The sequence below is a fragment of the Neomonachus schauinslandi genome, chromosome 16 (assembly GCF_002201575.2).
Source record: "Neomonachus schauinslandi chromosome 16, ASM220157v2, whole genome shotgun sequence".
In the NCBI taxonomy this organism is placed as follows: Eukaryota; Metazoa; Chordata; class Mammalia; order Carnivora; family Phocidae; genus Neomonachus; species Neomonachus schauinslandi.
This window is the reverse complement of record NC_058418.1, coordinates 53654163-53672700: the sequence shown is the minus strand read 5'-3', so window position 1 is coordinate 53672700 and position 18538 is coordinate 53654163. Positions and strand designations below refer to the sequence as shown.

General features: G+C 46.3%; 1 protein-coding gene across 1 annotated transcript in view; it reads right to left on the bottom strand.

Annotated features, from left to right (window-relative positions):
- Nucleotides 1-18173, bottom strand: part of CDH13 (cadherin 13) — a 1026047-nt gene extending 1007874 nt beyond the window's left edge. The window contains exon 1 of the mRNA XM_044921967.1: nucleotides 18088-18173. Coding sequence (XP_044777902.1) covers nucleotides 18088-18167 — 80 coding nt within the window. The 5' untranslated portion in view covers nucleotides 18168-18173. The remainder of the gene's footprint in view (nucleotides 1-18087) is intronic.
- Nucleotides 18174-18538: the final 365 nt, after the last annotated feature.

Below are 18538 nucleotides of genomic sequence, written 5' to 3'. Positions count from 1 at the left end.
TTTTTTTCTCCCTAACTCAGCAATCTCATCCTAATATTTCTTTGTCAAACTGCTCAGAAATACCCTAGCTTCTTAAATGTCCTTTGAAACCATCATAGCATCTTATTGGTTTCCTCATAAATTAATGAATTAATGTTTTTATTTACCAGAGAGTCATGGTTTTACCTTCTGAAAAATTATACATGGATAGTAACTTGCTACCAGTTTTCACAGAGCCAACTTTGGATTGTGGCTTCTAGAATGGGATGGGGTAGAGACAGTCATTCTTGTGTGCTGGGTGAGCATGAAGCTCTACACTTAGACCTGGTTCCCTCACACTCACACTACTGACATTTGGGTTGGGATAATTCTTTGTGGTGGGGGCTGTCCTGTGTACTGTAGGATGTTGAACAGCATCCCTGGCCTCTACCTACCAAATGCCAAAAGCTCCTTCTCCCTCAGTTGTGACAAGCAAATATGTCTCTAGACATTACCATATGTCCCCTGGGAAGCACAATTGCCCCCATTTGAGAACCACCAGTTTAGACTGTATTTCACAAGTAAGAATCATGGGCAATATCAGAAAGATCAGCAAAGATTCGTAATGGCACACAAAGAATTATTCTGGATGGGATTCAAAACCCAATGGCTATAGGGCGCCTGGGTGGCTCAGTTGTTAAGTGTCTGCCTTCGGCTCAGGTCATGATCCCAGAGTCCTGGGATCGAGCCCCGCATTGGGCTCCCTGCTCAGCTGGAAGCCTGCTTCTCCCTCTCCCACTCCCCCTGCTTCTGTTCCCTCTCTCACTGTCTCTCTCTCTGTCAAATAAATAAATAAAATCTTAAAAAAAAAAAAAAAAAAAACCCAATGGCTATAGACCTAGCTCTTCGCAAACACCCAGCAATGTCATTCTCTGTCATTCTCCCCTTGGATCTATAATCTCTACAAGTTAAGCAACTGCAGCCTCTGCATCTGTATGGGTCACCTTAGAAACCTTAATTCAAAGAATAGAGCCTAGAATTTAGTAGGTGCCAATTGTGACCAGGGCTTGGTAGGTATCATATGTATATACAGAACATATAAATGTATTTATATGTATATGTTATATATGTGTGTATACATATATATGTGTATCTATTACATGGGTGTGCATGTACTATATATGTATACCTCTGTGTGTATATGTGTGTGGTACGTGTGTATATGTGTATGCATTATATGTACATACATACACATACACTACATACCAATCACACATACATATAAAATCAAAGGGGTGGCTGCTAAGTCAGATGAAAGATAGAATATGCCACCCTAAACCTGCCACTTTGTCATAAGGATTATTTTAAGCTGAAGGCAACTGAGAAGAAGGAGGTACAAGAAAACCTCACTACCCTCTTCCTATTTGCCTAAAAACAAGACCTGAATTCATAAAGGTGTCCCTCCTCCCCTCTACCAAGAAGGACAGATATTATTCCGTACAGACAACTTCAGATCCTTACCAATGGAGAAGGCACTGACTTAAACCTGCATAACAAAACTCATTCTTGTTTTCAACCCCATTACCCCTCACAACTGGCTTCCCCACACCTTTCTCTCTCTTGTCTTTAGCCTAAGATGGTATTTAAACTGGAGCTCTAAGCCACTTTTGAGAGTTTCTCATTTTTCCCTGGTTATCTACCATGTACACAGGAGGTATACATATTAATAAGCTGCTGGCTTTTCCCTTGTTAATCTTCCTTTTCCTTAAAGAGTCTCAGATAAAAACCTAAGATGAGGTTTGCCTCCCCTACACAGACTTCCCAGATACTTCTTTTGTCATCACCCCAGGTCTTCCGGTCTGCCTGTGTAGACCACAGCTGTCACTGAAGGCATCCTGTGAACACAGCTCAGGGTCTCCCAGAAGTAAATACTTATGGCCATAATGGGATAGAGCAGAACCTTTGGCCTCCACTTCTGTATGTCTCTGGTCTGTACTCTGTCATCTCTACTTTCTTCAGGGGAGCATATTTCCTGCCCCAGACACATGTTTCCCTCCTTCACCCAGAACAACATCAGAAAGATCTCTCTTTCCCCACAGCCCACTGGAGCAGCAGGTTTCAAACTGGAGGGAGCAACAGAACCCCCTAGAAGGCAGGTGTGTGAAGACAGGGATAGCTGGGTCCACCCCAGAAGCTCTGATTCAGTAGGTGCTGAGTGGATCATTGCCTTTCTAACAAGCTCCCAAGTGATGCTGACACTCCTGGCCCTGATGGTGAAGGCCCAAACTCTGAGACTCCAGAGTCCACAGCTTGTTCCCACATTTACCCTGTGCATCACTATCTCATGACATACTCTATGCAAGAGTTCCCTTACCGCTGGGAATTTAAGAAGAGCATTGGAAATGCAGCATGGGGCAGTCTCTCTTTGAAACTCAAATGCACAATAAAGTCTCAGAGACATTCAATTGTGAGAAACAAAACACAACCTGCTTCATTTCTGTGGGTAAGTCCAGGGTTTCCCAAAATACTAGCTAATGCAACCTGTTTTTTCCAGGACGCTTATTAACATCTCAAGGAACCAGTACCTCTTCAGAACACATTTTGCAAAACACATTGGAAAATCATACACTTGTGTGGTTTTGTGTAATCACCTGTTGCTACCTGGGAAGGCTTTAAGAATCTAGGTGGCCCAGCACTCTCTGCCATACCGAGGCCAGCCACCTGGGAAGCCAGATCTCAGCCAGAACACTTTCAATCCCAGCTCCTGTCCCAGCTCAAGTCACAGCTGCTCTTCCAGACTGGAGACCCGGAAGATATTTATAGTCCCTCTGCTGTGTCTTTATAAATCCTCACCCTCCAGTACCACAAACAGGCATCCTGGGCTGGATCCAGAGGCAAGCCCTGCTGCCCTTTCCTGTTGTACTGTGCTTGGCTAATGGCTTCATCACTCTGCATTTTAAACACGAAAGACAAATACAAATCATCAACACGAGAGTGAAGGCAGAGAGGAATAAATCTCATGTTTACAGAGTTTGGGAATCAAAAGATGTCTGGTGGGGGAAGCAGGTGCTGAAGGGGGAGTGTTTTTGGTGGGGGTGAGGGCCTCAATTTGGAGGTGCTGAGTGCCAAGTGTAAGAGCAAAGAGCTCCTTCCCCTGCCCTAGACCTCAGATATCTTTTCATTGCCAGGCCATGAAGTCTTCATCTGAACAGCCAAGGGGTGCCAAACATTCTTGTTAATTTGGATGAATCCTTTCAGCAATCTGGTATCAACTTGAGTACAATGACAATTAGCATATCAATTAGTTCTCTCCCCCTTGTCCTCTTCCCTCTCTCCCAGTTCCTGACCACTTATTCTTACTTTTAGAAGTCAGCCACACGAACACACCTTCTAACACACACTAAGACCCTATAGTCTCCGGGTCTTAGTGCCAATACCCTACACCAGGCCCACCGGGGCACAGAGGGGAATAATAACTGGTGAGAAAAGAAGGATCTTAATGCACTTTGTAAATCTGCAAAACAAAAGCGAAGAACCACTGCTTCATTTCTGAGAAGCCGAGTTACCTGTAGCTCTGGTTGACCAGGGTTGATTTTAATTAATAAAATGTGTGAAAACCAGTATGCTTCAGGCCCAGAACTGCCTGGGTCACTTGCCAGCCCCAAGTTCCTCGGTATATGTCTGCCTCGGTTTTCTGATCTCTGAAAGGAGGTTGGATGATAGGGCCCTTTTGAGGAATAGTAGGGTTAACGTAAGTAAAGAGAGTAGAACGCCACTAGCACTTGGTGAGCGCCTGTAGGAAAGCTCAGGGATGGCCACAGAAGAGCCCTGAGGGTGGACTGCCTGAGTTTTGCTTTTCTATTGAGTAACGGCACTATTGAGACAAAAGCCACATACTGTAAGTTTCACCCTGTTAAAGTATACAATTCTGTGGTTTTTAGTATATTCACACAGTTGTGCCACCACATCACTGTCTCATTCCAGAACATTTCCATCACTCCCCAAAAGAAATCCCATGCCGTGAGCAGTCCCTCCATGCCCTGCTCCTCCCACCTGGGGCCCTAGGCAACAAATACTCTGCTTTCTGTGTCTATGGATTTGCTTGTTCTGGACAATTCTTTCCATTTCAAGCAATCATACAACATTGCCTTTGAAACTGCTCAAGTTTGAATCCCAGCGCCAGAGCTCAAAAGCTGTGTGACCTTTAATCCAGTTCTCCTGGAATTTCCCCATCTGTGAAATGGAATTAAAATCACAGTAGATACATGGTAGAGTCTTTAGGAGGATTAAAAGTGCTAATTAATACATCTAAAGCACTCACACAGGGCCTAGCTCATAGTAAGCACTACTTAAATGTTCATCTCCATTACTGCTACTGGCATTATTATTACTTGTATGCTGTTCCCCTGCCCCAGAGCATGTGGCTGGTAGTGGGAACCCAAAGACGAACAGAGCACAGAGAACACAGCTCTCGCCCTCCCCGGTACACAGCCTGGTGGGGATCATATGATTAAGAAACCAGAACGAATACAGTAAAGTCTTATCACATGCACGTTTAACTACTGGAAGTCTAGCTCTTCCACCAAAAAGAGAAGGGAAAGGAACAACTGAAATACTGCAATTAAATTCTGTAAAATTATATCTTGCCCATATTCTTGATTATGCACTGTACATGACGGCACATATTATACATCGTTACATACTGACCACAGTACAGGGATGCATATGCAAAACCACACACACTGCAATTTAATGGGCAACTTGAGATATTTCAAGGTCAACGACAACTCTGTGTTTGCCTTAAACCTGGACTTTATAATCTAACCCCTGAGTAAAATGCAACTCTATTGTGTGTCAACAACAGTAACAATTCAGAATGATTCCCGACAAATGAAATCAAACCAATGAGCCGTTGGTTGAGGTGGGCTACAGTGGGTTCCAGCTGGTCAACACCCATCTGCCAAGCAGGACTTCTGCCTTCCACATACTCACAGTCTCGTGGTGAAAATAAACCATATAAGCATAATCACAAGAGGTTGTTGAGTGGCAGAATGGGGTTTAAGAAACAGATGGAAATAATCTATCACCCTACAAGCTGACAAGACAGGCAGACAGATATCAGAAGGACTGTGCTTTCCACAGAACTCACCACGTGACACACATCGTGTATCTGCCTGTTTGTTTTTTAATGTCTCTCCCCCCAACTAGTACAGAAGCTCACCAGGTTAGGGGCTTTGTGTACATTGCTTATATCTGTATTCCCAATGCTGAGAAGAGTGTTGAGCACTCAATGGGTGGTAAGATTTGTTGGTGAAGAACTGAACGATGGTAACTGTTTAGACAACCTCCACTTTTCTCCCATCTTATGTCCCCCAAACACCCATACTCTGTTCCTCCAACCTCAACTTGTTTATTCCTTGTTTATAAGTAGTGGGAATATATCCATGTCAAAGATGATGCCCAACGGCAGCATTCCAGGGCTTTGGCATACTGGTACCATCTAGTGGGAAAGAGAGTATCTGCAGGTGGGTGCTAAACCAAACTCAGTGGGTTAAAAAAAAAATAAAAAATAAAAAATAAAATAACCCTTTCCTTTAACATAAGCTCTACTGAGAAAGTTTCCAGTAACATATGACGGAGGCAACTGGTATCTGTTATAAACTCATGCCCTACTCTGGGCATAGACTGCCAGTCCAAGCACCTGTCATGCCTCTCTATTATTCTGCTCAGGACTTTTCCAAAACCATGGTTGCTCCCCCAGAGCCACAAAGGCTCATCAAGGAAGCACAGAGAAATTAATGGTGCCAGGGGTCACCCTCGATCAATGGAAGATGGGCATAGTGGATATACACCCCAGCCTCCTATCCAGCAAAGGGACTCTTCTGAAGCAAGTTTTACACAATTCTTCTGAGGGGCCCCAGCAGTAATGAGCCCCAGCTGCCCATGACAGTAACCAGCTCAATGACATGCTCTTTGTTGGCTTTCCTTCTTTCTTATTCCTCACTTCTGTGTCTTAGAATCATCTCTCAGATTAGCTCGCTGCATCCAAGCCTATATCCCCATCGCTGTTTGGAGGAATGCAACCTAAGATACAGTGTTTAACACCAATACACCTTTGGGTGGTGAGGAAGTCTTAAAAATTGTAGTCCAGATAATTACTACAAAAGCCAAATTATTATATATTTTAGTGGTTGTCTGAGAATTGTGTTCCTTAGTTAATCTTTACTTTGATCCAAGTTAACATGGAATAATCCCATGGTACTATCTTCCTAAAGAAGTATTACATCCTCATGGTAACAACAGGCCAAAGAAAATGTCTGGTTTCTCTCCCTGGCCTTGACCCTCCCCCAATTTGACCAACTGCTGAGGTGGCTAATGGTTTTGATCAGAAGTTGGCTAACTACAGCCCGAGGGCCAAATCCAGCTCTGCCTGTTTTTCTAAATTTATTGGAACAGAGCCCAGCCCATTTGTTCACATTTTGTATGTGGCTGTTTTTATGCTACATTGATAGTGTTGAGTAACTGCAAAAGAGACATATATTTATCCTACAGACATATATTTATTCTTTACAGAAAAAAGATTACATACCTGTAGCTTAAATCTTTGGTTGCCATATTTTTAGATTCCCAAAAGCAAAATTTCAAGAAAAACAAAAAACAGAGAATGGACAAAGTTTTGCCAACAACACTTTACCACTATATTTACTGTGATAAATAGAAGACGAAAAAGATAGGCAGTTAGTTAATTAACTTTTTACAAACAATAGGACATTTCATCCCTAAAAAGTAGAAAGGTCATTGCATCAGAACGATGAACTTTCTATCCCAAGAGAGGGCTGTGGATAAACTCAGAACAACTGCTTATCCCATTTTAACTGTTTTACAGCACCATCACTATCCAAAATGATTGTATTGACTTATTTTTGCTGTTTACTGTCTTTCTCCCCCATTACAACATAGACTCCATGAGGGCAGGCAAACTTGTCTTTCTTTATCATTGCTGCTCACCCAGTGTAAAGCATCATGCTTGAGATACGGTGGTTGATCCGTTAATATTTGTTAAATGAATGACTTAAACATGAAATGTACAGATTGGAGTGCACAGATCCAAACGTCCTGAGAGAGGCAGAAATGCAAGGCCACCATGCGGACTGGTAAGGACTAGGTCCAAGGCGGGAATATGTACATCCACCTGCACAAGGGCTCTGTGAGTGCTCCCTGTTCTGTTGCCAGTGTGTAAGACAGTGCCAGGCACATAACAGGCATTCAGCAAAAGTTCATGGAATCAATGGTTAGCCTGCCTAAAGGCACTTAAACTGAATTAAAAAGGAGGAAAAAAGAAAACTCTTTTGGTAAAACAGAACTACACTCGAGGTTAGATTCAGTTCCGTTGCAATGCCCAATAGATGGGTTTGTCTCAGTATAGCTACAGGCTGTATATTTCTCATTTCCTATGGACTAGGGAAAACATTATTGTAGACAGTAGCACTCAGGATACACTGGAGCTCCTTGGCACTCCTGGGGAGGAATGCCATCCAGCCTTAGAGCTTAGCAGCAGGCAGGAAACTGCCAACAAATTTACCTCTAGAGAATTTACCTGGGCTGGAAGCTGCAGAGGTGCTACACCCGAGCTGAGTCCTGTGTGGCTACTCCTAGTAAGGTGGCCATTCTTGCTGGGTGAAACTGAAATGGTGGGCCCATTCTTGCTGGGTTGTTTGCCCCTGGTCAAAAACAAGGACTCAGTGACAACACAAATAACCCTGGGCTAACCCAGGTTGCAACCATTAAGCCAGACAGGAGACCCAGGTCCCAGGCCCACTTTTAGACACCAGGAATTCAAAAATGGGGTTACTACATGCAGCCATTTTGACTCCAGGAGAGCCAGAAAACAAAATAGTCAAAGGAGAAAATTCCTACATCATTTGAGGGGATGAGGAAGGAAGCTTTTATACATGAGTGAAATATGGAGGAAAATGCACATGCACAGGAATCAGAAATGCATGGGGGAGATGAACCATGAGAGAGATGGACTGAAAAACAAACTGAGGGTTCTAGAGGGGAGGGGGGTGGGAGGACGGGTTAGCCTGGTGATGGGTATTAAAGAGGGCACGTTCTGCATGGAGCACTGGGTGTTATTCTCAAACAATGAATCATGGAACACTACATCAAAAACTAATGATGTAATGTATGGTGATTAACATAACATAATAACAAAAAAAATACAAAAAAAAAAAGAAAAGAAATGCATGGGTTCAATCCCTGGTCCCAGTTCTCAGTGGCTGTGTGGCCTTAGGCAAATAACTCAACCACTCTGAACTTCTTTCCATTGTATATAAAATGAGGATAAGAATAGCTGTCCTAAGTGTTGCAGTACAGATTTGACATAATATATGCAACTGGCACATAGCAGTAAATTGTACAGTATATTTACTACAGGTATTTTGATATATTTTAAATAATAATCATAAGTGCTCATAGTACTAACAGGTACACCCCCACACATGCTGCCCTGATAAAGCGTCTGGGGAAACAGCTGCTAAGAAGATACATCTAGAAGATAAGATCCCACCAGATCAAATGATTTTATGAGGCATGAAATCCCCAGGGGAAGGATCTTTGGGGAGCTACCAATATGGGAATTGGCAAATCCTTCCCCAGAGAGCAAACTTCATTTTTTTTTTAATGTCCATGCATTTTAAATACACAAGCATTTTCTCCCCTCTGAGTTAGTTAGATGATCAAGGCCAAGGCCCCATGGTACCTGCAAGCTACAAGTTCCCTTGGAGCAGAGCGTGTGGAAGTTAATACAACCAACATTCCTTTAGCACCCAGCATCTGCCAATCATGGATGAAGTCACAAGCATACGCTTATTTAACTAAAACCCTGCTGGGCTGATAGAGGTGTTCTCTCCTAGTTCAGACACAGGAGGAAACAGAAGAGGAAACGCAGCATGCAAATGGCCAGGATTCAAACTCACTTCTTAAAACCTCAGAAGTTTCCCTAACTCTCCTAAGCAATCTGAGACGTTTGCTCCTCTGAGTCCTGGGAGACCATAGGCCCCGATTCACCTCCAGCACGTTCCCTATTCGGGACCAGGTATGTATTCATCTCTGAATTCCAAGCTAGCACCATTCTTGGCATTGGGTAGATTTTAGTAATTATGGGAAGAAAGAAGAAAAGATGGATAGAAGGGGTGCAGAGAGGACGGGAAAGGTGAAAGAATGGGAGGGAAGGCAAAGCACTCTCCCCTTCAATGCTGTGTTAGTCCCTGTGGTTTCCTATGGTAACAATTACCAAGTTCGTGTTATTTCAGCTATTTATTTTCTTGTTTCTTTTTTTAAAAAAGATTTTTATTTATTTATTTATTTGAGAGAGAGAGAGAGCATGAGGCGGGGTGGGCAGAGGGAGAGGGAGAAGCAGGTTCCCCGCTGAGCAGGGAGCCCAATGTGGGACTCCATCCCAGGGTCCTGGGATCATGACCTGAGCCAAAGGCGGACACTTGACTGACTGAGCCACCCAGATGCCCCACAAAATATATTTTCTTGTTTCTTAATGGCTGCCCCCCGGGAGATGGCAAGCCCCGTGAGAACATGTCCTATGTCCATCTTGTTTACCTATGAATTCCCTAAGTGCCTCAATAAAGGCAGACACCTGTGCATCCCCCCTTCCGAGGATAGAGCGCCACTGTGCCACTTTTGTTTTAAGAGAAGCCAGTTGTTATACAAATACCAACATACCACTCCCTGGCACCCCACTGAAGATTCTGCTACTCCACCTGGAAATGTAAGAGTCAGCAAGGCCACATCCAACATGCTGAAATGAAGACGTGTTAACATTCGCAAAGTGATTGCTGAAAGTTGTAGATCATTATTTGCTTCATGTAAGAAATATTTCTAGTGCTGCTGATTGAATGTTCAAGAAACGATTAAAGGGCTTGGCAATGTTTCTCCCAAATATCTTTTGCATGAAAAGCCTCAGAGATTGGTTAATTATAGAGGCTACACATCAGTCTCTCTAGACAAGGGCATTTCAAAGCCCCCATAGTGCCCATCGCAGATGCGAGCACAGATTGGATCTGTGGGCATTAGTGTAACTGGGGCCTGGGACGCCTCTCCTGAGCAGCATTACTGCAGCCTGGCTAACACCCCCATGGAAACAATGGCCCTCAGACCCTGTTTATAATGTCAAACACCTGGGTTCCTTGTTTGGGCAATTGGCAGGAAGCTGCCAATTGAAAGAGTCAGAACTCAAGCCTTCTCCTTAACCGCTCCCTGGCCCTTGCTCTGCCATCTCCGAACCCAGCTACACAGCCCTGCCAGGTTCTGCCCTTAATGTCTCTTGGATGCTCTGAGGAGTGGTACATCTATTTCCCTCGCTTGCACTGCCACTCCCATGATCTCAGGCCTGGACTGGCTTCTCCCTTCCGCTCGTACCCAGCGTCAATCCATCTGCTACACTGCAGCCAGGGTGACCTTTTCAAAATGAAAATCTGACCTTGTCACACTACACCGTCCCCTTGTTACTTTCAATGGCTGCCCATTGCTCCAGGACAAACACCAACATCCCTGTGGTGGCTGCCAAAGCCCCAGGGGCTCTGGCCCTACTCGGCAGCTCCTGAAATCATCCTCTTTCGGCTATGCAGTATTTCTTCCTGCACAGAGACTTCCCCCAGGCTGTGCCTTCCGCCTGGAATGCTTTTCCCTGCCTACACCTTCTGGTGTTCCCTTGTCTGTAAGCCTCACTACTCCTCCAGACGGTGGCTCAAGCATCAGGCTATGAAGGAAGCCTCCCAGGTTCTTCATCTGAACCTAATGCCTTCCTTATATTCATTCATTCATTCATTCATTCATTCATTTATGTTTGCTGAAGGCCGGCTGCACACCAGCACTGTTCTAGGCCCTGGAGATGCAGAAGCAAACTGATCAGACAGTAGTATGTGCTCTAGTGGAGCTTATATTTTAGTGGGGGAGAAAGACAGGCACAGATGAGCAAAACACACCGGACAGCATGCCTCACACAACTACATTTTCTTCCATCATAGCAGTTGCCTCTATTTTGAGTTATTTCTGAATTGACAGGGATCTCCCCTGCCAGGGGCTCTCTCAAGATCCTAACCCCAAGAGAGCAGAGACTGGGTCGGCCTCACTAGTAGCTGTAACCCGAGCCCATAGTAGGTCCTCCGTGGACAACACAGATATTGACTGAGTCCACTTAGCCCCAGGTAAATCTCCCTGAAGTTAAGTTACTTGAGTGTTTGGGGTTTAGGAAGGACAGCCCCTAAGGACTGAATCCCTAATGCCTCCCTGCCCTTTGGGAAGATTTCCTGCAGCCCCTCTGGCTATAATTCTGATTCGGAGCAGGAGTCAGCAAACTTTTTTTGTAAAGGGTCAAATAGTAAATATTTTAGGCTTTATGGGCCATATGGTGTCAACCCTGTTGTTATAGCACAAACTCAGCCACAGACAGTTATATAAATGAGTGGGCATGGCTATGGTCCAATAAAACTATTTATAAAAACAGGCGGCAGGCAAGAATTGGCCCATAGGCCACAGTTTACAACCCCTGAGTTAGATGATCCCAGATGCCCAGCAGCTTATGGCAGTTGAAGGCAGAGCCTGTGTGGCCTGAGACAGCTCCGGGTTCTGCTGCCAGAGTCCAGCCACCTTCTGCAGGCCCTACATCAGTTGACAGGGAGATGACCACAGAAGCTCAAGCTTTGGGCATTTGCAGGCACCATCTTGTGCAGCACATGGAAAAGCAGTTCCCTGCCACCGCCAGAGGAAAGAGACTTTGGCCTGGAGGCCGCATAAGGCAGAGATGGAGGCTGCCACATTCCTTGCAGGGTCCCCAGGTCCTCCAGAGGCTGAGCTCATTTCCTGGCCCTGCCCAGGCATGTGGCAGGGCTGCTCTCAGCTGAGCAGCTGCTGCCCTCCACCCCAGCCCAGCCTACACTCAGCTGGGAGACACAGGGGCTTTGTGCTTCTATAACAGATTGGGTGACGCTGGGGCCTTTGAAAAGAGACATGACATGTCAAAACGTGCCTATTGCTAATGCTAATTTTCAGGAATTTGACTTCTGTTGGCAAGTGACAGAGGAAAAACACTTTTTTTTTTTTTTGGTATGTGTGTGTAATTATATTTACCCTGATCTTTGGAATCTGAGGTTATGGAAAACAAGTTATCGGAGGCCCACCTATTTGTAGGGGATGGATGGACAGATTAATCGAGGATTTATGGAGGCAGAGGACATTAATTCTAGCATTAACACTATGTGAAGACTACGTTGGGTGTTAACTGTTAAAAGCAGTTATAAGAACATTACACAAATTCCAGTAGGTGGTAGAGGTGACAATGTCCCGTGTATAAAAGTACTCTAGGCAACAAAGCTACGGAGCTAACGTTACCCTGAAGTTATAAATACTCTGAAAGCTAACTCAGTGCTCCGAGAGTCCCCTGCAGGGCTGAGTACAAGAAGTTATTGTGAGGTTTTGATGATACTCACATTGCGGGTGAGCAACACTGTGGGAATGACAATGCTCTGACTGCCACCGTATTCCAAGGGTACTGATGCTCTTGGTATAACACTTGGCACAGTGCACTGGGGACTACCTATTATCCAGGACTCCCAGAGTCCCTTGACTGCAAGGTTTTGGGTGTACCAACACTCTGGTGTACCCACATCGGTTTTACTCAAAGCTGCAGTGTGTCATTTCTCTGGGTGTAACTATTACTCATGGAACAATGATCTGGGTGGCCCGGTGCTCTGGGTACCCCTACTCACCCAATGGCACGGACAGTAGTAATGTTCTCAGGATGGAGGTGTGGATCCCCTTCATCATGTTCTTCCAAAGCAAGTCTCAATCTAGTTCAATCATAGTGATCAGAAAGAGGCTTGTCCCTTCCTTTTCAAGTAGCCTATCACGAAAAACTTGACTATATCAATTTGATTAAGCCTCAAAATTTGTGAAAGCAGAAGTTCCCAACACAAATGGCTTCGGGGCAAGTGGGTAAAGATAAGTGAGTACAACTGGCTGGATGAGTAGTGGGGACTGGTAGGGACTGTGGCAAATTACAGAGGCATGTCCTTCTTAAAGGGGGCAGTAGTAACTCTGCTCTAGTGAAATGTGGCCAAGTGGGAATGAGGCTCTAGGACTGCCTGACCTTCTGACATTTTAAGAAATGCAAGAAACCTGGATTTTTTTTAATTTACAATGTCCCACTTCTCAAAACATCTGGTCAAACAAGATACATCCATGGGCTACATTTAGCCTGTGGCTGCTACTTTGCACCTTTTGCCCAGCAGCCAGAGTTATAGAATTGGGATGGATGAGCTTTAGCACCACCAAGCAGATATCTCAAGGTTCAACCTGCTAAGCCAAAGAGTGACCCATTCACTAACACGAGCCCTCAGTATGTGTTTCAGGTTTGAAATGTCATTTCTTTTCCTCCTTAGCCTGCCCTTAGCTGCTTCTCTCAGTAGAGAAAGAAATTGCTTTCTCCCCTAACCCTAGCATAAAGCCACTACTTACTGCCTAATGAAGGGGATCCTACAGTCCAGCCCATAATCAATTGCGCTGTCTGCTCAGGGAGGTGGAGTCAGGCCTGGGATCCCTAGGTAGCTACAGAGGAGACAGGCTGCAGGGCATTGTATTGGCAGCATCATTCAAGAGGGTCAGATTCTCTCAGGCACGTGGGTGTCTTGCCCACAGCTAAGTGGAAACAATGCCAAAACCACTGGTTACTTGATTTGATTCTGCCCAACTGATTATTGTAATTGGATGACAGACATATTTCCCTCTCCTTTTCAACTGATGCTGGAGGGTGTGCGAATCTGGCTCATGAGTCATTCTTCTGGGTAGTTACCTAATGGGGAAGATTATCTCCTTTCACAGGCGAGCTGTGCCTGCCTTTTGGCTGCCTAAAGAGTAAAACCAGGTCCAAACAAAATCAAATGCCAGGAAATTTCAGAACTTCCCCACATTTCATATGGCATTGTCTACAAAGGTCTTTCAAACGTTCCCTGCTCTATTACTCAGAGGGGATACATAGTTGCAGAATAACACAGAAAAGAACCAACTACAATAGGGAATAAAGGAGGAAAGAAAAGAGGAAAGATACTCCGTGCAAAATGGCAGGACTTCTCACTGGGGAAACTTGTAGCAAATAATTGGGAATAAGGAGAATAGTTGGGTTTTGATAGAGCTACTACACTGAAGTTCTTTAAAATATATAAGCTGTAGATTCAGAATTTTGTAATGCTGTGAATGGAGCCCTCTTCTGGAGAATTTTTCAACAGGTATTAAAATAAGATCAAAACACACAGAGATGGACATACACAGACACAAAGAAGTAGGAAGTACTATGGCTATGTCGATGATGTGACTGTCACTGAACCCATGGTTTGTCATTTTCCTTCCCTTCCACCTAAGAGAAATTAACTGGACTCTCCGAACAACTGTCTTTTTGAAAGGAGGGAAAGAAAGAAGGATAGTCTCAAGAACCTAGATGTACTTTTACCTAAACAGTGAACCTCAAACTGAGATTCAGTGCACACATGCAAATGCTGGTACTTTATATGCCGCAGTTACTGGGTACATTGGTTTGCTGGGCAATTCCACTGTAACACATAGGAGATACTTCCAGAAGGAAATAGATTTTATTTAATGGAAAACCCAAGGGCTAAAGATAGAAAAGGAGAGAAGGGAGGGAGGCAGAGCAGAAGAGATTAGCTAAGATGACTGTTGGGCTTTTAATATACACTGTGGCATTACATAAACTCCAGATCACATATTCAGCCTTGCAGTTTATTAAATCTCTTTAGGGACTTGCTAAAAATTTTGTTCAGACATGTGAACTCTACCACTTTGATTCTTTTCACAACTTATGTCTCTGTTTCCCCAGTGCTTTTGAAATCTTACGGGCTGTCACATGTTGAAGCCATCCCAGGGCAGGGGGTGCTCTCTGCCACTCCCATAGTCTTGTCTCCTTATCAGAACGGTTCTGCAAATAAACACTTCCCTGAGCATATAATAAACGATGTTTCAGAAAATACTGATTCTCATTTAAAATCCTGAAAAATCAAGATTCTGACTCCAAAGAAGAACTCCCCATTTTAAATCAACATCTCAGGATTCTGTGGAACATTTTTGGTCACTCCCAAGTGACTGCTCTCCAAACCTGAACCACTCCCTAAAATTCTAATTCTTGGGGGATTACTCATTCATTGTTAGAACTTTTGGCTAGTTGTAAGTGATACTCAGATGGGGGTGGGGGGTGGGAATCATATTTACAGTGTAATTTCTATGTCAGGGCTCCTTGATCTGTTCCACATTCATTATTTATCATAGCTAAATGCCACAGGCCACTTCTGGGACCGCCCTTCCCAAAACACCCCAGGGGAGAAGAGAGGTGACTTTTCCTGGACTTTGCCAGCTTCCAGCCATTGTTGCCTAGAATTCTTCCCCCTTCCAAAATGTCTAAAACAGCAACCAGCCAATAACCGTACAGAGATTGATGGCTTCCAAAGCCAGACCCAGAGTATTACAACTGCAGTGGAAAAACACATACATGCTTGCCTGAACACCACTTAGGACCAAGTGACTAATTTGCTTTATTACATTGTTTTTCCCTTTCTTCTGTTTTCTCTCTGCCTTGAGAAAGTTTTGTTTTTGCTTGTTGACTCAAAGCCTCCAAGACTTTCCCTACTTTTCCCTATGGCACACAGAGCTGTGCACTTGAATCTCTTGCCGATTAAGTGAATTGCACCAAAATGATTTCTCTGCAAGGTGCTATTGCAACCAGGATATCAATTAGTGTCCTAATGTGGACATTCGCTCTGATTATGCACAACAATCTAAGAGAGAAATAAGCCTCAGAAAACAGGCAATTCAATTCCTGGTAAAATCTCTGCTTCCCCATGCTACAGAACTGAGTGAGCTGACAGCCTTCAGACCCACCTGTGCCATCTGGGCCCAGCAAGAGAAGACACACCAGTTGCTTTACGAAAGGTATCATGTGAGAAGCCCCTAGTGCACAGGGATTGCTGGGTGCTGCCATGTGGTCTGCCTTGCTCAAAGGGAGGAATAACTTTGGGCAAGCCCTGGAATCTTATCTGAGGTCCAAGCATGCTGAGAGAGAAAAGGACTATAAAGTCCTGGGGAAAGGCTGTGGGAAGTGCTCCCAGACACTAACGGTTCCCAGTGTGCCAGGCCTCATGGTAAATGCACTAACTAGGACATCCTGTTGGATGCAATTAATCTGCCTGGCAATCCCAGGAAGGTGATAAGATTATTTTACAGTGGGGAATCAGAAAGCTCAGAGATACTAAACAACTTGCCCAGGGTGGTAACACCAGCGTATGGCAGAGAGGATCTGTCTGAATCAGAAGCACATTCTGAACCACCCTTCAAAATGGGGATATATATACATACATACAGCCTCAGAGACAGACTCCAGAAAGTCTGGAAAACTGGTTCACAGACAGACACAGAATTTGTGGCAGGACTTAAGGTTGCAGGGACCCCCAAGAGAATCAGCCAGCAAAGCCCTGGTGTTAGAGGAGTATAACTGCGCAGTCCTGAATGGGGGCTGTGTATCCAGGGAAGACAGAAATCCTAAGTGGGGGAGGGGCTCAACAGCCCGGCACCTTACCCTGCCCCCAGGCACTAACATCCACCCAGTAACCCCCACTTTACATCATTTCCATGGTCACAGCGCTCCTGGGACACTGGCCCATTTCCAAATTCTAACTCCAACATTGATCTAGCAGTGGCCTCCCTTAGAAGGCTGCAGTGTATCCCCACATCCCAGCCAGCCCTTGCCTGGGATCCTAGCTGCCTCACCAAGGCCCCCTCACCCAGGCACTCACACGTGTGCCTATTCCCCTGGCACTCAGGAGTCCTGGCCAGGAACTCAACACCCATTCCTAGCACCCAAAGGCACTCCCTGTCTCCTTCGCTCCTCTCTGGCCCTGCCTTGATCTTACCCACCCACTTGTAAGCTGCCACCTCATCCGGAGTTCCATAGGCTTCACGGGAGGCCTTGGGGGACTGGGTCGCAGTGCTCTCAGAACCTACAGGCCCCAGAGCTGCGCTGGGCGTGCCCCTCGGCTGCCAGCACCTCTGGTCTGGCCTCCTCGGAGTACTGCTTTCCTGCACACAAACTTCCCGAGATCTTCGAGATACAGAGGTGGTTGCCCAAGAACCAAGTCTCCATCGCACCCCACCCCCCACCCTCTCCGGGGTCACCGGCCCTTCCCTTATGCCTCAGCGCTCTGAGGGTTAACAGGCAGCTGCAGCCCTGGTGGGCAAGGCTTGAACTTTTCTCTGAGCTCTGCACCCGCCCGGGGAAGACAGCAGAGGCGGCAGCCGGGGCTCAGAGCCGGAGCTCCAGCTGGCTGGACAAAGGGGGCGCAGGGGGCTGGGGCCTGCGTCCTGGCGGGGAGAGGTGGGGGGGGTGGGGGGAAGACGCGCTCCCACCCAGAGGTCGGGAAGGAAAAGAACCCCGATGCGGGCGCGGCCAGAGCCGGCGCCTTTGAGCGACAGCAGCAGACGGGCTGCAGCGCTAGGCTGGCGTGAGGCGCCTTCCCGAGCGCCGCGGGTCTGGGCGAGGGGGCCCGGGCGCCCCGGGGAAGTCGGCAGTGCCAGGCCGGCCTCTCCAGCCCGGCAGCCCGCAATCCGGACCGGAGCCGCGCTTCCCCGCTCGGCGCTGCGCTGGGGGAAACCACGACTCCTTGGAGTCGCCTCCAACTGAGTCTTTCTCCAATGCATGAGCCTCAGGAGGAGACGAATTAAAGTTACCCCACTTGATGTAGGCGAGAATGTCGCCCCCGCTTGCAAAAAAAAAAAAAAAAAAAAGGACTCGGGAGCTCTCGCCTCCTCCCACAAACGTACACACACACACACACACACACACACACACACACACACACACACGAAACCCGGAGTGAGAAACCAGGGCCCCCCTAGGATCTCCTGGGCGGTGAATGACCTCCCTTCGAGCCCCAGGCTTTTTTCGCCGCCGCGCCCCAGAGTCTCCCGACCCCCGAAAGCCCCCTCGCCCTGCCCGCGCCAGGCGATCCGAATGCAGAAACGGGGCACGGGGTGCACCCCACAGCCCCTCTTCCCTACCTGGGACAGGAGAACGCACAGAAGGAGCGGAGTTCTCGGCTGCATCTTGCCCGACTAGAAGCGCCCGGCGGCGTTTTCATTCATGGACTTGGCTGCACTGAGCATATTTTCCGTGGGAGCCAGGCTTTGAGGAGAGGCTCTGCCTCACCAGCCAGCCAACTTCCCAAATAGATCAGCGGCAGCATCACGAAAGCATTGGGTAGAGGCTGATGACCAGGACCAATGGCTTTACAAGACGGATTCCTTCATAAAGCTCCCTCGTTTTGCATGGCAGATACAGGGCGAGCACCTCGCACAGAACAAGCCCCTCGGAGGTGGCAGCCTGTTAGCTTTTTTGGACTGTTGGGCCCCAGCCACACAAATCACACTGGGCAACGCCAGCCGATTCCACTTTTGCAGAGAATGGAATTGCACCGAGGACTGGCAAACACTTCCAGCCCAGTGCAAAAAG